The 22,350-nt window shown below is 44.4% G+C and overlaps 1 protein-coding gene across 4 annotated transcripts in view; it reads right to left on the bottom strand.

Annotated features, from left to right (window-relative positions):
- Positions 1–2,061: 2,061 nt before the first annotated feature.
- PRR5L (proline rich 5 like) overlaps positions 2,062–22,350 on the bottom strand; it is a 39,626-nt gene continuing 19,337 nt past the window's right edge. For all 4 annotated transcript variants that reach the window (XM_082284004.1, XM_082284005.1, XM_082284007.1 and 1 more), the window contains exons 5-9: positions 14,511–14,568; positions 11,446–11,537; positions 8,018–8,158; positions 6,274–6,400; positions 2,062–2,696 (exon numbers count right to left, since the gene is read on the bottom strand). In XM_082284004.1, coding sequence (XP_082140130.1) covers positions 2,365–2,696; positions 6,274–6,400; positions 8,018–8,158; positions 11,446–11,537; positions 14,511–14,568 — 750 coding nt within the window. In that variant the 3' untranslated portion in view covers positions 2,062–2,364. The remainder of the gene's footprint in view (positions 2,697–6,273; positions 6,401–8,017; positions 8,159–11,445; positions 11,538–14,510; positions 14,569–22,350) is intronic.

Raw genomic sequence — 22,350 nt, 5'->3', positions numbered from 1 at the left:
GAAATTCAAGTTAAAATCAGGACTAACTCCTATTAGCCCTAGAGATGATCCAAGAATATGTCAGGAAATAAATAAATCATTCTCGTTTTCACCATAAAAGAGGGTGCTGCTCTCTAATCGAAATGGTTTGGGTATTTACAGAAGGCAAATAGGTTACAGGGGGAACAGAAAGAAGAAAAGCATTCATAGGAGTGAACTGAAATGCTGCAGGGTAACCCCCTCCCCACACACCTCAGTGTGAGTAAGAGAAGGCTTTAAATCATGGCAAGGGGCCAAAGAAATTAACTGAGCAGGACACCATCATCTGCCCCACACTGGAGAGACTGTGCCAGGGTAAGACCAGGATGGCTTGGCTGCCACCACAATCCATGGCTGCCCTGGGGCAGACGACAGTAAGTTGGCCTGGCCAGTCCAATTTGTGAACAGGAGAGCAATTTATCCTACAATCCATCTGAAAGGAACGCTCCTTAAAGGCACATTTTCCTGGCCTCTGCTGGACTGTGGATGCTCTGAGGAAGAGGAGGCAGCCAGCACAACTGAACCTCTTTTCCTGACACGGAAAGCACAGCTTGTGATCAAAACACTGGGCCTTTCCCAAAAGGCCACGAGCTCAGGTGATGGCATGGAAAACAAGGCTCTTCCAAGTGTCTCTTTCAACATTTGCAAACCACAGTAGACAAAGCAACACCCTCATTTATCAAGGCAGCATGGCTTGTGCTCATAGCTGGTATTTCTGATGCTTTGTTGCCAAATAATAATCTGCTTTCCTTTTCCTGCACGTGCTACTAAGGCCAAATCCTGGCAGGCCAGAGCTGTACTTTCAGTACCACCAGTGTAGCAGAAGATGTTTAATGCCCAACAGAAGCAGGGCAAATTCTACAGTTAATGTCACAGCATGCAAAAAAAAAAAAAAAAAATCCCAAAGGCTCATCCTAACCTTCTGTTTCCTTGTCAAGACATATTTATTTACAGTCAGTACCACTAGGAGTAGATTCAAGTGGTAGTTGTCCATATTTTTAATGGGATTTGACATCTAAGGCAGCATTACAGTTCACCTCTAAGCTTATAATTACACTTGCAAATCTGCTTAGCAAGACATCAGCAGAGTATTCCAGGGGACAGCTCAAACAGATTGGATCTGTTCCCACAGGAGCAGCATTGGAGTACCAAGTGATGCTACAAAGCAGACACTGCAGGCTGCAGTGCCTGACACACACCTGCAAACTGGACCCACTCCTAATCTTCACAATAAAAACAAAACCAAAGACTGCAAAGAGCCCTCACTTTATCTAAAAAGCAATACTGCACTGAGTCACATACCACTGGAGGTCAGGAGCACTTCATGAATACACTGAGACAGGACTCCTTTCCACACCCCGATGATTATTCCTCCTCTCAAGAAATCTTCAAGTGCTAAAAGTACCAGGGCAGGCCCAGGATGAAATCCTGATCGTCACCTCCTGGTCCAGAGTCACGATGGCCCAGTGCTGAGAAGCACCTTTACACCTCACACACAAATGGAGCATCTCCTTCACATTTGATTTTCTCTTTCTTCATACCCCTATCACCACTGACATTTTGAGAGCAAATTGATGGCAAATGGCAAGATGCTCAATATTCTATTTTGCACTCACTTTATACACCCAGCCATCCTTTGCACCCAATTTATACCTGAACCCCCAAGATATGACTGGAACCAAATAAAGTACATATGAAGTACTCAGCTCAGACTCCACATATACTCTGTTCTCTTCAGGTCTGGAAAAAAAGTAAGTCTGATTTGGACTTTTCATCCACGCCCATGAGAAGAAAAGTGACGGATCTCCTTCTCTCACCTCAGCAGATCTTTCTGCAGGATGCAAATGGTTTCATCCCTGAGTTCAACTTTAAAAGAGAAATTAAGCATTCAGCATTCACCACACTAGCACCAGAAGCAAAGAGAGCATTGAGCACAAAGGTCTCCACTGCAGGGACAAAGGGAAAAGGAGAAGCACAACTGGAAAAGATGGAGAAAAGCAGAAAGAACCCAATTTGTATCATACCAAAGAAAAGGAAGGAAACCTGATGCCAGAAGGTTTATACTAGTAGAGGGAGAAAGCTTACAGAAGGCAGACTGTGCTGTTCAACAGCAAAACCTTGCAGTCCTCAGTGGTCATTTGGGAGCAGCCTAGTACCTCCATCAACAATGACCCCAGACTGGTTAAAAAACATATCTAGAGAGCATTTCTCAGCCATAAGAACCCTCGAGGCCATTTCAATGACGTGAGCAAAATTCCTATTTTTCTCTTTTTTTCCCAGCAGGGATGAGACAGCACTTTGTCCAGCTTAGTGCATACAGTTCTCCAGCGCTCAGGCAGACTCCTTCTAGCTGACAGAGGTGCAGTTCAGCTCGGCAGGGTCCTGCCTGCTGGCTGCTGCCACGACTCCCTCGGGGCCGTCAGCAATGCTGGGCTCGCTGGAGCACTGCCTGTGGCTGAAGCAGCTGGGCTGCAGCAGGAGGCATTTGTCAGGAGTGTCCGATTCCTCGATGACCATTCCCGTGTGCATCATGGAGGCCATGGCCAGGAGCTGGATGTCCGAGTGAGCGTTGGCAACAGTGTGGCGACGGATGCTTCCACATTTCTCCAGGTAAGCCTCACCCTCCTGCTCTGTCAGTGGGGTCAGGGCCTTAGGACGGGATCTGGAGTACCGTCTCTCTGGAAGAGAAAAAGGAAGTGGGAATGGTCAACAGCACACAAACAACAGCACACAAAAAAAGTTGCCCACACTGCTAGGCTGGCCTCGGGGAACAGAGAATTCAGTGTGCAGCTGCAGAGGGTCACACCTCATTACCACTGGAAAACAGTCAGGAGCTCACTAGTTCATATTGCTAGGTGTTGGGAAAGGAGATCTGCCTCTGCCACAGCAAGGAGAGACCTCCCATCCTGCTCTAGGTGCTGCTGCCTGTGAGAGAAGTGAGCCAAAAAGTCACCAGAGCAGCCAAGGGACTCTCTTTAGCATCCTGGTGTTCTCCTCTTTTATCAAGGGGTGCAAACCGAGTAGGTACTCTCACATGCAGGTTCACTAAAATGAGTGCCACCAAAGTGACACAAGTCTCCAAAAAAAACATTCAGGGGGGATTTGAATTGCCATCCCTTTCTCTGAAAAACTTCTCTCAGGAAGTGCCATTAACTGTTGTCAATGTGGAATTCCTGGTGCTTACATTGCGCTGTCTTTCCATCTGCCTAGGAAAAGGCCATTCTGTTGGCATTATCCCACTGTATTTTTTAAAGATCATGCCACAAAAAGAACATTTCATCCACTCTGCAAAATGTCTGTTTTGGAGGCTGGACAGAGAAAACACCTAACAGTGCACAGGAACAGTCCACAACAAAAGGGGAAAAGGGGCACGAGGGAAAGGCAGTGACACAGAATGGATGGGTGTGGGCTGTACGGTCTGCCCAGCAAAAACATTAAGGGGGGTGAAAAATGCCTGGTCTGAAGCACAGACCCAAGGCACCGTCCCCAGCCCAGTATCATGAAGCACATTTCAATTCTGAAAGCTTGAAGAGAGGCAGGGGTCAGAGTTAGTGCCGTGGCTCACTGTAATCCCCTGCAGCAGGCTGGATCAGGCACTGCTACTGCTCCCCTGCTGGCTTGCAGCCCCTGCAATGTTGGACACCTCCTGTGTCTCTTTGTTTCTCACAAACTTCACTGAAGTGCAGGCTCTGTATGAAGTCAGAGGACTTTACACCATATAAAAGGCTTCCAACCAAGACTGCAGAGCGTAAGAGAGAGAGAGAGAAACAAAATGCAAAGCAAAGTACTCATCACTGAGGGTTATCAGAGTTTTGGAAGCTTGTACCATGAAGAAAAGCAGAAAAAATCTGTATTGTTGCAGGGAGGTGAGCAGCCAACACTTCACCCTGCTACTGCCAGTAATACATCAATTCAAAATGGTTCATTTCATGCTTAAGAGTATGCAAAAATCATTTCAGAGGCTGGTAACAGCAAATATACTCTTCAGGTTTCACCTGCAGCTCAAGCCACAGCAAACTGTAAAGTTAAAGGGCATTGGGATCTGACTCTTCAGAAAATAAATTAGGTGAAATTAGGCTAAACTCTCAACATGCATTTATTGCTCTACTTTTTCCCCTTTACTTTTTTGGCTACAAAAGACAGTCTCTTAAGGGAGTTGTCATGCATAGTTTAACTAGACATTTTATTTCTATTTTGGTGCCTTATGACCAAGAATATAAACTGGGAAGAGTTTTTCTGGGACGTTTTTGCAAGCAACCTCAGATCAGCAGTGATGTGTGGATGTTTTATCTTCTCTCCTGCCCCCAATATAAATCCTGTTTCTTAGCCAGCTGGATTCCTTTGGCATACTCCATCCTTACCACACAGGTTATGGCTAATTTACACAGGCAAAGCAAGAAGGGTGCTAACAGAAGAGCAGGGGGGAATGCTGCCATCTGCAATTTCCCTCTGTGAGCAGTCCTGCCCCCTTTCACACCCCTCTCACTTTAAATCAACTTAAGATAGAGCAGCCTTGCAGGCTGAAGCCTTATGTGTACTCACAGCTGGGATCAGACACCTTCAGTCAATTTCTCAACACTCATTTACCCTGAAGGCTCCAGTCCAGAGGGCAGTTTGGCCTCCACAGCAGCTGTGCAGAATGCAAGCACACCCAAAGCCCAGCAGTGCACTTCCCAAAAGCTACTACGGGGAACCTACTGAGCTTCATCATCACTACAGGCTACCCAGTGAGAGAAGAAACTGGTTCTGAGCAAGCAAAAAGGTGAATGGAAGAGGAAGAGAGGAAGAGAAGGAAGTCTGATTACAAGCAAAAAGAAGGAAAAGAAGCCACCTCCACAGCAGCCCTTTAAAAATGCCATGATTTTGCATGGAAAGTGCTTCTTTTGCAGTCCATGTCTTGTACTGCAAATACAAGTTCCTCCTTCCCTCATGCTCAGCACAGGGTAGAGCAGGGGCAAAAGGCCACCTTGGAAATATACACAAATAAATGACGGCTAAAATCAAAGTAAATTCAATTATTTTAAGGCATATAAACTTTACAAGGCCAGTTTATGTAGTTTTCTTTTTTTTTTAATGGCACAAATGCCTCATTCAGCTGGCAGAAATCCAGCATGACTAGAAACTTCAGTCCAGGTCATGCAGCTACCTTTCAAAGTATCCCAGCAGCATGCAGATGTCCATAAACAGCAAAGCTATCAAATTTGTCAAAGTCCAACTTTTATAGGGGATTTTGGTCTAGACTGAGCCTCAGGATTAGATGTGCAAATCCACGCTGAGCTGTGCAACCATGTTCACTTGCACAGAAGATATCTGATTGCCCAGCAACCACAAGAACAAAAATCCTGAGCCACAGTTTTCCTAAAGCAATGCCATGAGTTTATTACAGGCAGAGACTGTCAGAGTTTGTCAGTATGTTCTTCTACCACAAGACCATCTTTTCCCATATGCTGCTGAAGTGTAGTACAAGAAAAGTTGTGGGTCTCCAGCTTACTACAATTTTGCATCAAAGCAAAGGGTAAAGCTTATAAAAACAGAGGGAGACTAGAGCTTTCTTCACTTGTTCTATTTAAATCTCCTCGACTACCAAATCAGTAACCCTATGCCCATTAGCTAGCCAATCTCTTCTATCTGGCCACATGTGTAAGCAGAGCTCCTGGGTCACACATAAGGAAGTTTCCCAGAGTAAGCATGCTCTTCCTAGAGTGAGGTGCCCGTTCTCTCACCTAGACATGTTTACCCATACTTTAAACACAGAATTTTGAGGGTTTTTTAATAGAATCCTCAGATGGAAGGAAGACTTCACGCAAAATCCCTGTCATCCCTCAGAATTAATACGCAACAGTTGTGCTTTTGCAAAGGCTGGTTTGTGCAGCAGCTGAAAGCAGGCTAGCAAGCAGGGACAGAGAACAGGCAGCAAAGGACCAGGTACAGTGTCTCACTGTGGTGAAAGCAGCACACCAGGCACGGACCCAGGGGTTTTAAAATCCAGTCCATCTCCAGAGAGAGGGGAGATTCTGGGGGGGTGGTGTGTGTGTGCAGTGATGGGGCACTCATAGTTCACTAGGTCATGGAAAAGAAAAAGCCTGTCACAAAAACAGACATTCAGAAACATTAATCAGGACCTTCTCAGGGGTGTTTTAGCCTTTGTTTTCTGTCTCTCACAGTCATGCACTGTTTCCTTTTCTAGCACAAATGCTTCCCATTACCCAACCTGTGTACCCCAATAATAGCTTCAGTACAATGTGCATGTCTTACCAAGCAAGCAGGTGCTACCAGAGGAGCTGTGATCCTCACACAAACCTAAGAATGGTGATACCACCTGCTTGACCAGTTCTTCCAGCTGTAGGTAGCCCTCAGTGGGGCCAGTAGGCTCATGGACACTCTGAAAATCAAACACAAGAAGTAAACATTACCCTTTAAAGGTTCTTGAGTAAAGCCTGGGGTCTGTCAATTCTCTCTGCACTGGAATATCCCAACTGTATCAGTAAAGCTTTTGGAGCTGATGGAGGTTTGGGTGCCTTTCAGGTCAAGCTCCTTGTTCAAGTCACAGTCACACCCTATGGACATTGAGCAGACAGTTCTTTTTTCTAAGCAAGTGATGGGAAGGTACAAGGTGTGCCCAGCTGAGGATGTGCACAGTGTACTACAGCAGTGTAATTTATACTGGGGCAGTTCTAGCAGAACACATCTCTTTGTAGAAAAGCCTTAACACGCCTTGGGCAAAGCACTGCTCTTTTCCTAGGCAGGACTGCAGGCAAAGCACCCTCTGTGGTTCAGCTTACAGCTGTGAAGATGGCAGATAACACCAACCAATTTAACAGTAATTTAGAAACCGTTCAGACTTAACTTCCTGCAAAGCCTCAACAAGCTTTTTTCCTCAAATGTATTACTTTGAGATCCTCTTTGCTCGCAAGATTCTCATATTAAAAAAATATTTCAGGGAAATTGAGTATCACCTGCTGTTCCAATCTGGGTCACTGGAACATCAGAACTCATACAGAACTTCCAGCTTAGCCACTTTGCAATTCTGGTTGTGCTTCAGAAAGTTTCATTCTCAGACACTCATTATATTGGAGAAGAAATAAAAGCCACCAGGCTGTGTGGAGGGAAAGGATGCCACCCAGAGGGACTCAGGCAGGCTTGAGAGCTGGGCCTGTGCAAACCTCATGATAATCAATAAGGTCAAATGAAAGGTCTTACATGTGGTTCAGAGGAAGGCTGGATGGGACTCTTGAGAAACCTGGTCTAGTGGAAGGTGTCCCTGCCCATGTCAGGGAGGTTGGAACTAGATGATCTTTAGGATCCCTTCCAACCCAAACCATTCTATGAATCTATCAACCCGAACATGTAATATGGCATTTTTCAGGACTGTCAGGCTGGGCAATACTAAAAAAAAACCAAAACCAGCTGTATTTGGCATGCTTGGAAAGTATTCTGTTGAGATCTGGATAAAGAGGGTAGTTACCACAGATGCTCTGGATCTCTTGGGAGAGGCCTTTGAAAGATGGCCTCTCATTTTGCCTGCTCTCAAAAGGTATTCCTCCTCTAATGGGCACTACTCAGCATCCCAGCCAGCCAAGGAGTTGGTGTCAAGCAGCCAGAAGCCACAGTTCATTCAAATTCCATTATCTGCTGTGATAGAGGCTTGCCCTGTCCTTGCAAAGCTGAGAAATCAGGAAAACTAGGGCACAAAGAGGCATTCAGACAAGTTAGAAGATGAAAATTTGTGGGAAAAAAAAGAGTCCTGAGACTGTTCATAGATAGGGAGGAGAAGTACCAAAAAAATACAAAAACTCAGCTCTTTCAAGGCAACATCTTTTACCTGTTCCCAGGAAAGCTCAGGGCATCCACATGCAGCTCTCATTTTAACACTGACCACTGCCAAATAAGCACACATCACATCCTCTACCCTCCCCACTTTCCCTCCAGTGTTTGTAAGAGTTCACTGAGGTCAAGATACCCAACTGGAGTCAGAGGAAGAAGAGCAGAGGCTCCCCACCTGCAGAATTAACAGCATCTGGACAATGGAAGCTGGAAGCTTTGTCTGGACCAGGGGAAGGATTTCTTCCAACTTTACTTTTAGCAAGACCAAGTCTCTGAAGCCAAGGAGAGCAATCTGACGGATAGTCAACTCCTGACCCTAAAGAAACAAAGAAGGCAAAATCCAAGTGTACATAAAGGGATGTGTGAGCAACACATCAACACATGGGCACACAGACAGGAGGGTCTATTCTGCCCATTGCTGAGGTGGCAAAACACCCCCTGGTCATTCATTTTGAGGATTCATGATACTCTTCAATTTCCTCCCTCTTAGTCTCACACAAATTCTGAAATGGCATCGCCTCATCTGTGGCACCACTAGGTTTGGAGTGAAGCCAGAAATGGGCCTGTAGTTCACCAAATGACTGTGTATGTATTCATAAAACCCACTTGCCATCCAGTTTGTTCACAAAAGTAGCTTGTGCTTCTGGCACTTGGAGCTGAGAAACCAAAGCAGGTTTGGTAGGGAACGAAGTTATTACAGAATATTTCTTAACTAAACCTACCTCTGTTCTATATTGTACCCTCTTTTTGCTTAACATCTGCACTTTAGACTTTGCTGATATGACAAAAATCTACAAGTTAGTCCATTACAGATTTTAGGATTCAGGCTGGAGCAAAGCTAGCAAGACTGATTGAACCAAACATCACTTTAAAAAGCAACAGCTTTAATATCCTCTGCAAGGCATTCCATGTCCTCCCAGATACTATTTTACATCAACAACACAAGCGAGCAGGCTTAACAGATGATATTTCTCAGCATATTTAAACACAGTCTAACTCCATTTGGCATGCTGGTGTTACCACCTTTCCCTCCTGCTGTGTTTAATGTCTGCACGACTTTCTCTTGCCCCACTGCAACTCAATAGCAGAAATTTTCTTCCCAGCCCTGCTCAGCACTTTCCAGCCTGAAAAGTTTGCCTTGTTCTTCTCAGTATGTTAATCTCTGCCCCATGGTCTGCTTAGGAATCATTTTATGATCTCCATAATACACTCAACATAGCAAATATTTAGCTCGAAGGAATTAACAGCAGTTAATCATCAATTCATAACAGGTTGCATGTCACAATTAACAGCATTACCAATATGTAAATATGAATTAAAACCAATACTCTGAAGTGCTGCTTGGCCATGATAAAAGCACTTTGCTGTTTTAAACTATCACTGTGTAAGAAAAAAAGGTGCAGGAAAGACTAGTACCTATCTTGGAACTGTATTTCAGCAGCTGCAAACTTTTTATTTATATCACGCAGTTTAGTCCCATTAACTTCATACCCCGTTTCAAAATGCAAACATGTTTCTGTGCCAAGCAAAACAAGATTTGCTATTCTTTTTTCCACACCAATAGTCACAGCAACAGCTGCAACTATACGAAAGCCAGTGACCTGTTTACATAGCTCCCCTCTGTACAGCAATTTAACCAACTTGGCTGCTTAAAGGTCATATTTCTGCAACAGCTATGAGCCTTGGGGTTAAACTTAGCCGAGATAGGAGGTTAAGTGTGAGTTACTCCTTTGGTAACATACGCTCACACATGTGGCTGAATCAGTTTCATTCTGAATGGGCAGCTGCTGGGATCGCAGAAGAGCACAACTAAATAATCCTGCTCATATTTGCAGGAAAAGATGGGGAATCAAGACCAAACTGACTTTCCTATCTACCAGAGCAGCGTATAAAGAATGGCAGCTTGATGGAAAACACTCACTGCATGAGCTCTCCTCACATGTTGTGACAAACTGCATAAATGGTTACATGCAGTTCCCTATTTCTAGGAAAAGCCTAATCTTGTTATTAGGACAGTGGCCTGGCATAAGAGCAATTTCTATTTCTTGCTGCACCAGCAACTCTTTCTGTGGGAGCCTAGAGCAGTTTACTCTGAGTCAAATTCTTGGATGTATTTAGGCAGTTTAATCCATACATTTGCGTAGTACTTAGGTGCCTACAAAGCTTTAAATATCTTGTCTGTTTATGTTTCAGTTCCTCATCCAGAAAGTGGCAATACTTCCCATACTTTACAGCTTTGATGATGTATTTTGAGTGACTCAGATACCATGACAAGACAAATACAGCAAAAAAGTTATGCTTTCAAAGAATCTCGACGTCCCATAGTCACACTTTCACCACTATAACCAAGTTACTTCCAAAAGCTGTACCCACAGTGCTGTAACTTCTGTCCCACTTCTCATCAGAGACATTTAATAGCAGGGGAGTCGATTTTTCTGCCAAGTAGCAGAATTATTAGCATCAGTGGGTATGACACACAGTCAGCTCAACTATTTCCACAGTACACAGGTATCTGCAGTGCAGACAAAGCCCTGCTTAAATAGGTCACTCCCTCACTGAGAGTTACTTGCAAAAGGAGAGAAAGGGAGGGTATTACAGTTGCACAGTTTTACCTGTCAGAGACCTACCTTCAAGCATCTGCAGCAAGGAAAGAACAAAAATAAACACAGTAGAAAGGTTAGTGTCTGTCTTTGCAGAAGTCCTTTCTCTTTTAGGAAATGTCAGCTTTAATAGGATTAGAGGAAAAGGGCAAGCTTTGAGCTTTACCTGCTGCCTTTCAAACAATACAAGAGAAAGATAATTTTAAACGACGCTGGAAATAATGTCTTCCAGAAGAGGCAAAAGTCAAGGGGAGAAGGCTAGCATTTCCAAGAACATCATTCTCCACATAAGGTATATTTTTCTTTTCCTCTGATGGCAAAAAAGCTCAAAATGGGCTAGGGAGGTAATTAGACTGCTCAAATGGAAACCTGACTAAAACTACATTAAAAAATGATACAGCTCAACACTTCTGATGGGATACTCAGCTTTCAAAATACCCAGTGTAAAAAAAGGTCTTACATAAAGTCTTCATTCATCCTCTATCCCATAGACTTATATGCCCCTTATTAAAGCTTAAAAAAACCCAACTGAGGATTTCCCAAAGGCATAAATGGGATATAAGCCCTTCAAAAGTCATTAGGGTGAGTTAGACACATTTTCTCCTGATCTAGTCTTCAGATTTATACCTCTAAGACAAGTTGTCATCTGCACCAACAGTCCCAGCTACTTAAAATAGAAAGAACTATAAATACCAATAGCCCAGAGCTTCAGTCTAGACAAGGTATAGTCCAACAGTTTCAGTGTGCAAGCTTAGCTAAGCTCAGAGAGTAGACCATTGGGAATAAATTCAGTCCAAAACACTGTGCTTGTCCAGTAGATTTTAGCAGTCCTTCTTACAGTTAATACTTGGATAAACTCTACTTCCTCCCAGATTTAGTTTAAAGGCTTTGACATGTATTTAACCACTGGCCAAACAGTGCTACTGGCAAAGAAGCTTCCACTTGCCATTAGCAGGCATTGCAGTTACATTGCTTCACCTGACTGAACTGTAATTAAGATTACCTGGACTGGGTAGAATATTGCCTGGAGAGTAGGAAGAGTCTCTGTAAAATAGTGATCCCAGATTTCAGACAGGACATCAATGCGATCCTCACCTACGAAAACAGATTGGGAGCAAGAGCTTTAGCAACAGGGACATTAAAAGCAAGTTGGATTTTCCAAGTACTCTCTAATTCCCCAAATAAGAGACTTCACTTTTCCAGTTTCTGCCCAAAACTGGACATCACCCAGCTAAGCTTCCCCTTAAGTGACAGAGACACAAAGCTGTGACCATAAATTGCTCTGTCACTTAGTGCAAAGAAGACAGTTCTGTGCAAAACACGAGACCAATTCCGACAAAAGAGTGAAGCCCATCTTCAACCAGAGGCTTTAACTCCACAGCACAGGATTGTGCAATTGCACAGCTCACAGTTAACATGCTTGACTAGCAGGGGAGAGGCCACACATGAAAAGCTGAATCTGAAGACCAGCAGGTCACAGCCAACATCAGCTGATCATCCAACATCATCCTGCAACTGAGCCAGGGAGAGCATTTATAAGAGCTGAGCCCCCTCCAGCATCCACTCAGTACCAAGCAGCAGTCAGGTACCTATCAGGAATCCTGACAAAGGCACTAATGACAAATGTGGCCCTTGTGAAGGTTCCCAAACAAAATCCACTTGGGACTACCCCTTATATGACTCCAGTTTGAAAAAATATCCCCACATGTAACTGGGTACTTAAAATGAAGGTAGACTATGTTTTGCATCTTGGGATTACCATAACAGAAATACAACTGTGATCAAATTTTATGCTCATAGGTTTGACTTACAGAGCTGTGTACTCCTCAGCATTTGGGCCCAAAACCTCTGTTTTTTAGCTGCAGGTTTGCAATGTTTATTTCAAGTTTTAGATACATCCCTGGAAATCTCAGGGGCAAATACAAACTCAGGTTTAAAACCACAAGTTTCTGACAAAAGAATTTTCCGGGATACCTCCCACAAGCCTCAGCTGGAGCTCACAAGCAGTGAAGACTCAAACAGCAGTAATGGAAGATGGCCACTCAAGACAGGTTTGAAGGCTCAAGGTCACTAAAGGCCCTACATGAGGAACTGGAATACATGTAAAATTGCAACTCAAAGGAGACTTATCACTCTGTACTGAAGTGCTTTCCTCATCTACAGACTTCCACACACACTTTCACTGTGCTTGCCCATGGGCTGTGTTGCTTAGGATACAGCCAGAGAGCAGAGAGCCAGCAGGACTACATCCTGCAGACATTTCCCTTAGAGCAGAGAGCCAGCCCACTAAAAACCACAGAAAGGTTCAAAGAGATGCTTCACTGTGTCAGGTATGACTCTGGCTTCAAAACTGGAACTGCAGGCAGACAAGAAATTACCCAACACCCCCACAACAGCTACCCTTTATCAGCAACAGCCGAGAGTAAACGAAAAAGACAACAGGAAACAGATTCATTGAATGTTTAAATTTTTCCCTCCTCTGCCTCCTACCCAGGACTGCAATGCTTTGCTGTGTGGAGACAGAATGAAACATCAGAGATCACTTCTCCTTCTGAAGGGGAAGCAAGAATGGTTTGTTTCTTCAAGAAATTGTAAATCCTGCTGGCACTGAAAGAGATTCTGACAGACCGTATAAAGAAAAATCATGTTAAAGTAACAGGCTGCGATTGAAAAATAGACACACATAAAACATTGCCATGCCCTGCAGCCCTACAGACACTCTGTCTGAGTGCTGGGGCAGTGTAAGTTTTCCAGGAAGACAGAGCTCACCAAGAAGTGTGTACAAGAAATCCTCATTGCTGTGACCACAAGACCTGCAACAAACCCACACATTATAAAAGAAAGGTGCCCGTGAGTAATCTCCTGCAGTGATGCCAGCCTGCACAGGCAAAGTGGCTCCAGTGTCACTTCAAACTAGGGACAGAAAAATGAGGCAGAGAAGGTGTTTTGCTACCTGCCTGGGAAACTTCATCTGACCCAAACTACCTGAGCATCTGCAAAATACTCCTGGGCAGCTCTCAGCTTATTACAGACTCAAACTCAATTTTCCTAATGCCAAAGCAGATACCGGAAGAGTTTTCTATGAATACAGAAACCAAAGCCTCAGGTAAGCTGTGCAGCATTCATTCTGAAGAGCTGGCTGTGGTAGGGCAGGTACCCACATTTTGGAAAAGGCAGGAGTCTGCCCTTTTTCCTCTCTCCCAGGGCCAATGCTGAAGAAGCACACACCGAGCAGGAGGCTGGCAACCCCTTATCTCCTCTGGGGCCCAAATCCTACAGCCTGCCAGCTGGGTGAAGTCACTTGGTGCAGAATGGTGCAGAGGAATCCAGGACCAGCAACGACGTGAGATTATAAGCATCTATTGGTATTTAATGACCCACATACAACACACTGGTGGATTAGCAAGAGATCTTCCCTGCAGGCTACAAAACTGGGTCAAACCAAACCGCAGCTTGGTTTTGAATAAAGATGTGCTGGCTTTGCTTGAGCAGTTACTAAACGTGACCAACTCCCCACATGTCCGACACTGAGCGGCCACACCACACTTGCCTTGGTCCACAGGCTCTGCAGCAGTAGTTTCAACAAAACTCCATCTGTGGTCAACTTCTTTCCAGAAGGATTTCATTCTCACCCAAAGGACTGGTTTTTTCTTTAAGTTTACACAAAGCTTGATAGTTCAGCTCTCAAAAGCATGACAGAGAAACTAAAATTGTGCTTACATCAAGCTGCCAATCACATTGAGAAATAAAAGCCAGAAGGCAGTTCCAAGCAGTTTTGCAACGGGATCCATGTCCAGACCAGAACTGCTTTGAGCCCAGGTCCAGCTGCCACACAAGACCCACGTTCCTGCTTTTGTGATGCAGTTATGGCTGCTGGGAGCATCGTGGCTCTGTGGCTATTCAAACAGCCCACCCTCTCTTCAGCCTCACAAGGGCTCCTGAGCGGTTGTGTGACACCCTAGGACAGCACCAGAAAGGGCTGTATGCTTTCCAGACATGCAAATCATCTCATCTGACCAAACATCAAAGCACAGCTCCCTTCCAAAACAGGTTTCCTGCTATACTTACCTTCACACAGCTTGACCTTCTCCTCCATAAACAGCAAGCCTTTCGCAAGGAGCTGGTTCTGCCAAGAGAAAAGAGAGACATGCATTTGCCTTTTATTTATTTATAATGAATGTGTAAGAGTACATTTTTGTCAGATGCCACCCACTTTGCATGCATTTATCTTAAGTTTAGTCATGTTGTAGCACCTTCTTCCACCACTGGTCTCAGTGTGAGTGCTAGACATTCCTTAACCTCATCTTGCTCAGCTAGACATGAAAATGCGACAGACACAGCAGTTGAAACATCTCCCAGAAATGGGAAGTCACAGGGAGGGAGTCAAGAAAATAAAATGGCTCTTACTATAACAGTGCAGCCACATAAGCTATACCTCAACTCCATAATGGAGGTGATCAAAGAGTCAAATGCTATGAAAATGTCCCACTCTTTCTTCTTTTTGCCCTTGCTCATTGCTGGCCAAACTGCACAGTAAGCCAAGTTCAATTCCCTAACATCTACTTCTCTATTCCTACCTACTGTTTTTCCATGAGGCCATTCTTTTTGCATTGAGCTGCTCGATCATCTCAGTATGCAGTGTCAAGCTGCAGAAGAACTGGCAGGACCTGGTCTTTCTGCATAAACTTGATTCTCATGGATGAGAGATCAAGGTATCAATATGCCTGTTTGCAGTTCAGGACATCCAAATACCTGATCAGCTTTTGTTCCCACTTCCCCAAACCATGGTGCAAAAACAACACCTATCTTTTTGTTCTCCCAAAAGCACTAGGTGAATCACTTATTCTGAAAACTTTTGAGCGTCACCCCAAGACACAGAGAAAGGCAATCACCACATAACACATTATTACTGGATCCTAAAAGGTACAGAGATCATACTGAGAGAGAGTAAGGCCACTGCCTCTCTGAAAGGACTCAGTATCAGGGCAGCCCACAGCAGTCAGAGATAATTCCCTCACTGTTCATCACAGTTTTTGTTTTTAATGGGGAACCAGGTCAAAGTTGCACTTTTGACCCTTCCATCAGCCCAGGAGCAAGGCACATCTCTTTTCATCCCAGGGGACACTGCTGTTACCCCACGGCCTGGACAGCACTACGGCCCCCTGATGAGCTGCCAGAGTGCATCCTGCCCTGCTGCTCCTGCTCTGGATCATAAACCTGCCTCCTGTAACCACACTGTAGCCTGGCTCAGCCCTGGCACACAGACAGGCAACTGTGGAACCCCAGGCCAGGAGAGCAGCACACCTCTGCATCCTCCCTTCAACAAGAAGCTACGCAAAGATGGGGTACGGCTGTAGGGAATAAAAAGGAGGAAACATTGCCCTGTGACATTCTCAGGCTGGGAGATATTTTTCATCTGGGCAATGACAACAGGAATTAGCAAGCTGGATAAATAGGTTCCCACAATAAAAAAAACTGCAACATTTCCAAATGCTAGCACCAAGTGGAAGGTGACTGTTTTATGAAGATTCTCTAGCGGAAATAAGGGCTTTGGAGGGAAATGTGAACTTGTCGGGATGTCCATTCAAATTTTAGATTTGTTCAACAGAAATAAATTAGTACATATATCATGCATTGGTCAACAACAAAATAAAACTTCCCAGGAAAAAACTAGCAGTGTGAAAAAGGAGGCAGAAAGAAATGTGTAATGAAGAAAACCATATGGGGGAAAAAAGTGAAACCCACTTACACTATAAATATTTTTCTGCCTGAACAATAGATCATGTTGGAGTGATAGTGCACTTTAATCTTTCCAAATGCTTTCAGTTTATTAATGAAGTACTTAATTTCTTTATTTTTCAACCCGTAGCTAAAGGCTACCTCTCATAGACTGCAGGGGAAACGTATAGTTGATCTTTACTACTGTCTTATTTTAAACTACTTTATAATAAAAAGGTATATACACATACGAGGTTGTGATGCTTATTTTTTTGTGTTTCTCTCAAGAAATATTAATTCCTTCTCTATCTGCACTAGAACATTAGATTTCATTTTACATGTGCTTCCTGAGCACTCTGGATACAATTTTCCAGATACTTTGCCTAAAAGTATTATTAATATTTTCTACTTCCTGGGATTTTTTTATTTTGCAGCTATTACCAGCAACCAAAGTACACATCTGTACATGCTAATGGGCAGCACAGTTGTACCTATTAGAAAATAGATACATTACTCATCACTCTGTAGTAACTCATTTACAATGCTCCTATGAATCCATTATAGTAATTCCATGTGCTAAAGAGATTGCATAATGTCACTTTAAAGGTTCCCTTAAAAAAGAGATTAGGTCCATATAGTTACTGCAGACTTTTCACTTATCCTCTCAGATTTTCCCTTTTCCTGTGGAGGAGGCTTAAAAAAAATTAAACTAAAATCAGCCATACTTCATTTCCCTTCTCCCAATCCTAAAAATATCTGGAAATGTTACTTCTCCATCTTTTCTGCAAGAAGTCACAAGCTTGGAAATTGATTCAATCCAAACATTAATCCCTCAGAGCAAGCCAGACAGGCAAATTGTCATTAACAAACCCTACAGGGTCTGCTGACAGATCAATACAAGCTGCTCAATGCGGCCGCAGCGGAGGTCTATATCAGACCTTGTCGAGATTGCAAGTCTCATTTTGCTGCTGCATCCCTGCTTGCCAGAGGCAACCCAGAGGCACAGAGCTGAGAGGAAAAATAAATCTTCTATTTGAAGCAAGACCAGATAAAGACTCATACCAAGTAAGCTTGAAGGGTATATTTATTTGAAAAAGTTCAGCTGCCACCTTCCATCTCTTTGCAGTTACAGCCAAACTGGGAGCTTGGGGGGAGGGCAGTGATCCCCTTCCCTCCCCAGATGAGGTTTTCCTGGCTCCCCAGGTGTTTTGGGACATCAGGGATGCTATATGCTCATTGTGGGGGGGTGCAAACCTGCCCATACTCTTTGCTACTCTGCTGTGCAGAGAAACAAAGTCCTGACTGAACACCCCATGTTAACACACGTACGTGCAGTTGAGAAATCTGGAGAGAGATGTTTTGCAGCAGATGGAAGTGACCTTGTGAAATCTCACAGGTTGACCCCTTTTCTCAGTGCAGAAAACCAAAACAGCTGTCTCACATACACCACTAAAAAGGGCAGCTAAGAAAAAGCTCTTAAGTAAATTTTCAAATGCCCTAAGTTTTTAAAGACAGGAATCAAAGCTAAAGTAAACACTTTTCCTTTGTTCCTCAGCAAAGATCCTCCCACAAGGTGTGTGTTTGCTACTCTTCAGTCATGCTCAAATCACTGGGAATAAAAAAAAAAATTTTTGAAAGCAGTCAGACACCACCTTATGAAACACAGACACTTTCCTGATAATTCCTTCCTTTTTTCTGGCACAGATATTTTCCTCTTTCCTCTCCCTGTTAGAGAAATCGAGGCAAGTTTCTCCATTCGTGCCCAATGGAGCAATTCCAGTCCCACCACCTTCCCAGAAGGTGAAAGCAGTCCCAGGCACACCAGCTGGGGCTCCCCTCTCAAACCAGCAGCACCTGCAGTGCCCAGCACCTTCTCCCTCCCTCCACTTTGCAGGAGCTGAGCATTCCCAATGAGGGCCATGGAGGGAGGCCCTTCCCGTGCAGGCTCCCACTACACCCTGGGTATCATGGTACCCATCTGACTCTACCTGAGGCAGATTAGATGCTGCCTGTCAGCAGCACTCTGTCAGCAGCATGATGGGTGTGGTGACAGCCTCCGGACAGAACCAACAGGAAGGATTTTGGCGTGACAGCCATGCCACCAGCACAGCTTGCTCTGCTGTGGGTGCTACACTCAAGCAGAAGGGTGGCAAAAAACAGCTAAGTAGCTTTGGCAGCAGTTCCACAGAAAACATCAAGGAGGCCCAAGCCATCACAGGCAACTTCCCATCTTGTCTAAAAGCCATGTCTGCAGTATGGCAAGGTACAAATGAACTCTCCTGCTAATAACAAACAAGCCATTATCTTTGAGGGAAAAAGGTTTACACGAACACCCATTTAATTATGGACAAATTCTGCTTTCTGTGCATGTCTCCAAGCCAAACATGGCCAGTATGCCTTTTAAAAGCCACCTTCAAATTAACAAATGAATATTAGTTCATCAAACACCATAAGCTTGAAACAGAAGTAAACCGATCCAGAACACACTCAAAATAATTGACCTCATTTTGATGGGTGAAAAAAAAAAAAATCAGTTTTTCTTCAGTACTCTACAGCATTTCTTAAATGCAGCCCCCTTTTGTATCCAACTCAGGCTTTGTGTTCTAGTGCTAAACCACACTTCTACAGGCTCTACAGGCACATAGCTACTGCTTTGTGGATAATCTGATGCTAATTTGAGAATAAAAGCATCACCCAAACTTAGTTGGCAAGTATTTTCTACAAAGTTATTGCCAGCTGCACACAAACACCTACCTAATTCTTGGCAGTATTTAAACAAAACACAAATTTGTGTGAGCTGCACCATCTCATACCTAGAGCACCCCCCACCCCCGTCCTTTCTTTTTTCTCTAACAAGAGGGGAAATACTGACAGAAGCAGAGAGATCACTTCAATCCTACATAGAGGAGAAACTGCAAGATAAATATGAAATCACATCCTAAAATGACTCTTCCTAAAGCTGGTTTTGTTCATGACAGATAAAAGAGAAAGCCCGCTTAAAGAGATGAAAGTGAGCAAGGAGAGTAAGAAGGAGAGCAGACCAGGCAGACCAAGTAGGCAGCACTGCTGTGATCTAGACCACAACCCACCAGGCAGCAGCTCTGGGAAAATCCCGCAGGCAGGGCCCCTGAGCCTGTACTGTGAGCCACTGCTCCAGGTGGGATCCTGCTCAGCCAGGCCATGGCACAGCGACCACGCCACGCGGTGAGCAGGAGCAGCCAGGCTGCATTTGGAAGGACTCAAACACACCTACAGAGTCCATGTGAGCAGAGCCTGAAAGGAGGTGTCCCTGCTGCCACCTATGACTAGGTGCTCTGCTCAATGGCAGTGCTGAGCTGCCGGGTGACCCTGTCCATGATAACGAAGCTGGGCAGTTGCTATGGAGCCTCTGGAGCTGCTCCATGAAAGCCGCTCTAGAAAGTGCCACATGAAGCAGAAATAATTAGCAGAACTGCACGAACAGAGGTTCCCAGCCAATGAGGAGACAAATACAATAATAAAGACCAGCTTGACCCAAAAGGGTATTGCAGACACACAGCTGAGCTCTGCAAATCACACAAGTGTGAATTTTGTTCCTTGTGCAGCTGCTGCAGCCCCTGGCAGCAGGCACAAGGCAGCACTTGGCCAGAGAAGAGCTAGTGCTGCTGCCTGTATCCAGCAGTAACCACCACTCCAATAGCCTACACAACTATTTCCTTGCCTTGCTGTGAAACAGGTAGGCACAGAAACCTCGCATCGAGGAAGGATGCATCACACACCCCATATTTTTCCCTTTGACTCAGCAGCCACATGGCCTTTTCAGCTGTTAGCTAGGCTTCACAAAGCGGCCTTTCAAAGGAGTGAGCAAACATCACGAGAGATGCTGGAGTCATCCCTCCAGGCTGGAGTTCCAGAAAAACATGCACTGGGGACCTAAACAAAAGCTTTATGGTGCCACAGGAGAAGAAGGAGTGCAGGTTTCCCCCTATCACTGCAGTCACCTCGCACAGCTGGGGAACCTACAGCGAGAGGGACTCTGACCACAGGAAAGTTCACCAGTACCACTTCTGACTGCTCTAAAGGGAGAAGATAAAATCAAGTTTGGGTTGGATGCAGGGTTGCCTCATTGCTGACACTGCTTACTTTTCAGCTATCCATTATCATCTTGCTGCTTGGACTTTGCCTGACACCCCAGCAATGTGAGATCTCGCACGCTGCAGCTTCTGCAGCTTCGCGTATGAACACCAACCTGGGTCTAATTCTGAGTCAGGACTTGCCACCTCCAGGGGCTCTCCACTGCAGCAGGCTGGAAATTATGTAACAGCTTTGCTTCTGGTTTTAAGACATCAGAGATCTCATTGCATTAGATGAGGAAACACGTCCACTTGCCATTCCTCACCTACCAGCTCTGCCAGTGCAGGGAGTGGACATCAGGCAGCAGCTCTGGGCATTTGACTTTCTGCATTTGCAGCCTATCAGTTCTGGGAGAGGTTACAGTGCCTGACAAGGGATCAGGTCTCTCTGCATTGGGAGGAGACAGTTTGGAGTTAATATACATAAATGCATTTCCATTTTGCCCCCCATGAGTTTCAAGATTAACAAGCCCACACAGAGTGAAAAGACACAGTTCGTCCCTTCCACAGGTGTTCTTTCAGGCTGTTTGCAGAATCAGGCAGATAATGCATCAATTTATCAACACTTGCTAGTTTCATATTTAAAAATTTTTCTCCACAAACATGAGGGTCAGACAGCAGGAAAATGAAGGGAGCTTATCTGAAAAATCACACAGCTGCACCAGAGAAGTCCGAATTGCCAGTATACTGTGTTCCTCCAAATCCCAGCCTCTTACCTTCCTTCCATGGTCATAGGATTTCCACCTACTGCAGTTCAGCTGACCACCAGCAAACTAACCCAGCAGTGAGGGCAAATGGTGCCCTGCAGGGTTATTGAGCAGAGAGGTAGGTACAAAGTGCCCCTTTTCAGCAGCAGGAAATTCAAGAATCAGCTCGTGGGCAAAGTCAGTACTGAAAAACCTGGAGCATGAAACACTGCTTTAAGGCAGATCTGCAGCAAATGCTACAAGTCCCAGCTATCTGGCATTTACACTCAGGCTTCCATCCAAGGAGATGGGCTGTATATACAGTAGGATTGCTAAAGCAGCAGATTTATAAACACAGCTCCCCTTCAGAACGAAATATCTGAGTTTGCACTGCAGCCCTTACAGGAATTATATTTCTCTTTCAAAGACAAAACAGGCTCATTAACTCTGGTATAATGTTGGCTTGGTAGCAGAAAAAGACCGCATAAACTCCAGCCATTTCCTAAACATTCCTTTAGCAATTTCAGGAGCTAAAAATTGTTAATGTGCATGAGTGCTGATGAAAAGGACTTGTGAGTAATCAAGTTAAGTTGATCACAAAAGTAGCTTTGTCTCATTATAAAAGCTCTGTTCCATTTTAGTCTTAAATATTCAATGGTTATAAAAAAATGTGCATGTGTGAGCGTATAAAATTTACATAATGTAAAATCCTGAACTCTTAAAACAAATGTGATTTTAAAGTTCCTCTTAGCGGCTCCAGTTATAAGTGCCATGGCATAAGAAATGGAAAACATTCAAGTCAGTTTACCACATCTAAATATTACATGATCCAGTGAGTTGCTCCAATTGCTGCTGGGATATTTAAAACTGCCTGGCTACACAGAGAGCAGATTCTTCAGGGTCCATTTCAATGCAAGAGGACAGAAAACGGTTCTTGGGACAGCTTTCAGTGGGCTTTAGCAGATGTCGGAGGAAGTCACTGCCAACAGATGCACTTCCACTCCACTCTGCATCCTGGTGACCCCCTCCCAGCACCTCCCCCATGTCAGAGGTGATGACCACAACACGTCAAAGGAAGTAGTTGGAAACTCTTTTTTTTCTTTCAAGGTTATTTTTCAGCCAAATCAGCAGCTTGATTCAACTCTGCTCATCTTGGTGGCAAGCAGTACTGCCATAAATCAGCTGGCATCAGCAGTGAAACAGAACCCACAGACAAATGAAATAACATTGTCAGCCCTTCTTTGGCACAAGAACAGTCTTTCCCCACTCCATGGCCCTAGGATTTTTGAGGAAAGGCATTCAGGAGGGAGTGGTAACTTTATCATGGCCATATGCTGTTAGTCTAGAATCAGAAATGTCTGCATCTTAGTTTACAGAGGGAAAAATCTCACT

The sequence above is a fragment of the Coloeus monedula genome (genome assembly GCF_965178545.1).
Source record: "Coloeus monedula genome assembly, chromosome: 6".
Taxonomy (NCBI): domain Eukaryota; kingdom Metazoa; phylum Chordata; class Aves; order Passeriformes; family Corvidae; genus Coloeus; species Coloeus monedula.
Note: the sequence above shows the minus strand (reverse complement) of the source record. Positions and strands in the feature narration are given on the sequence as shown.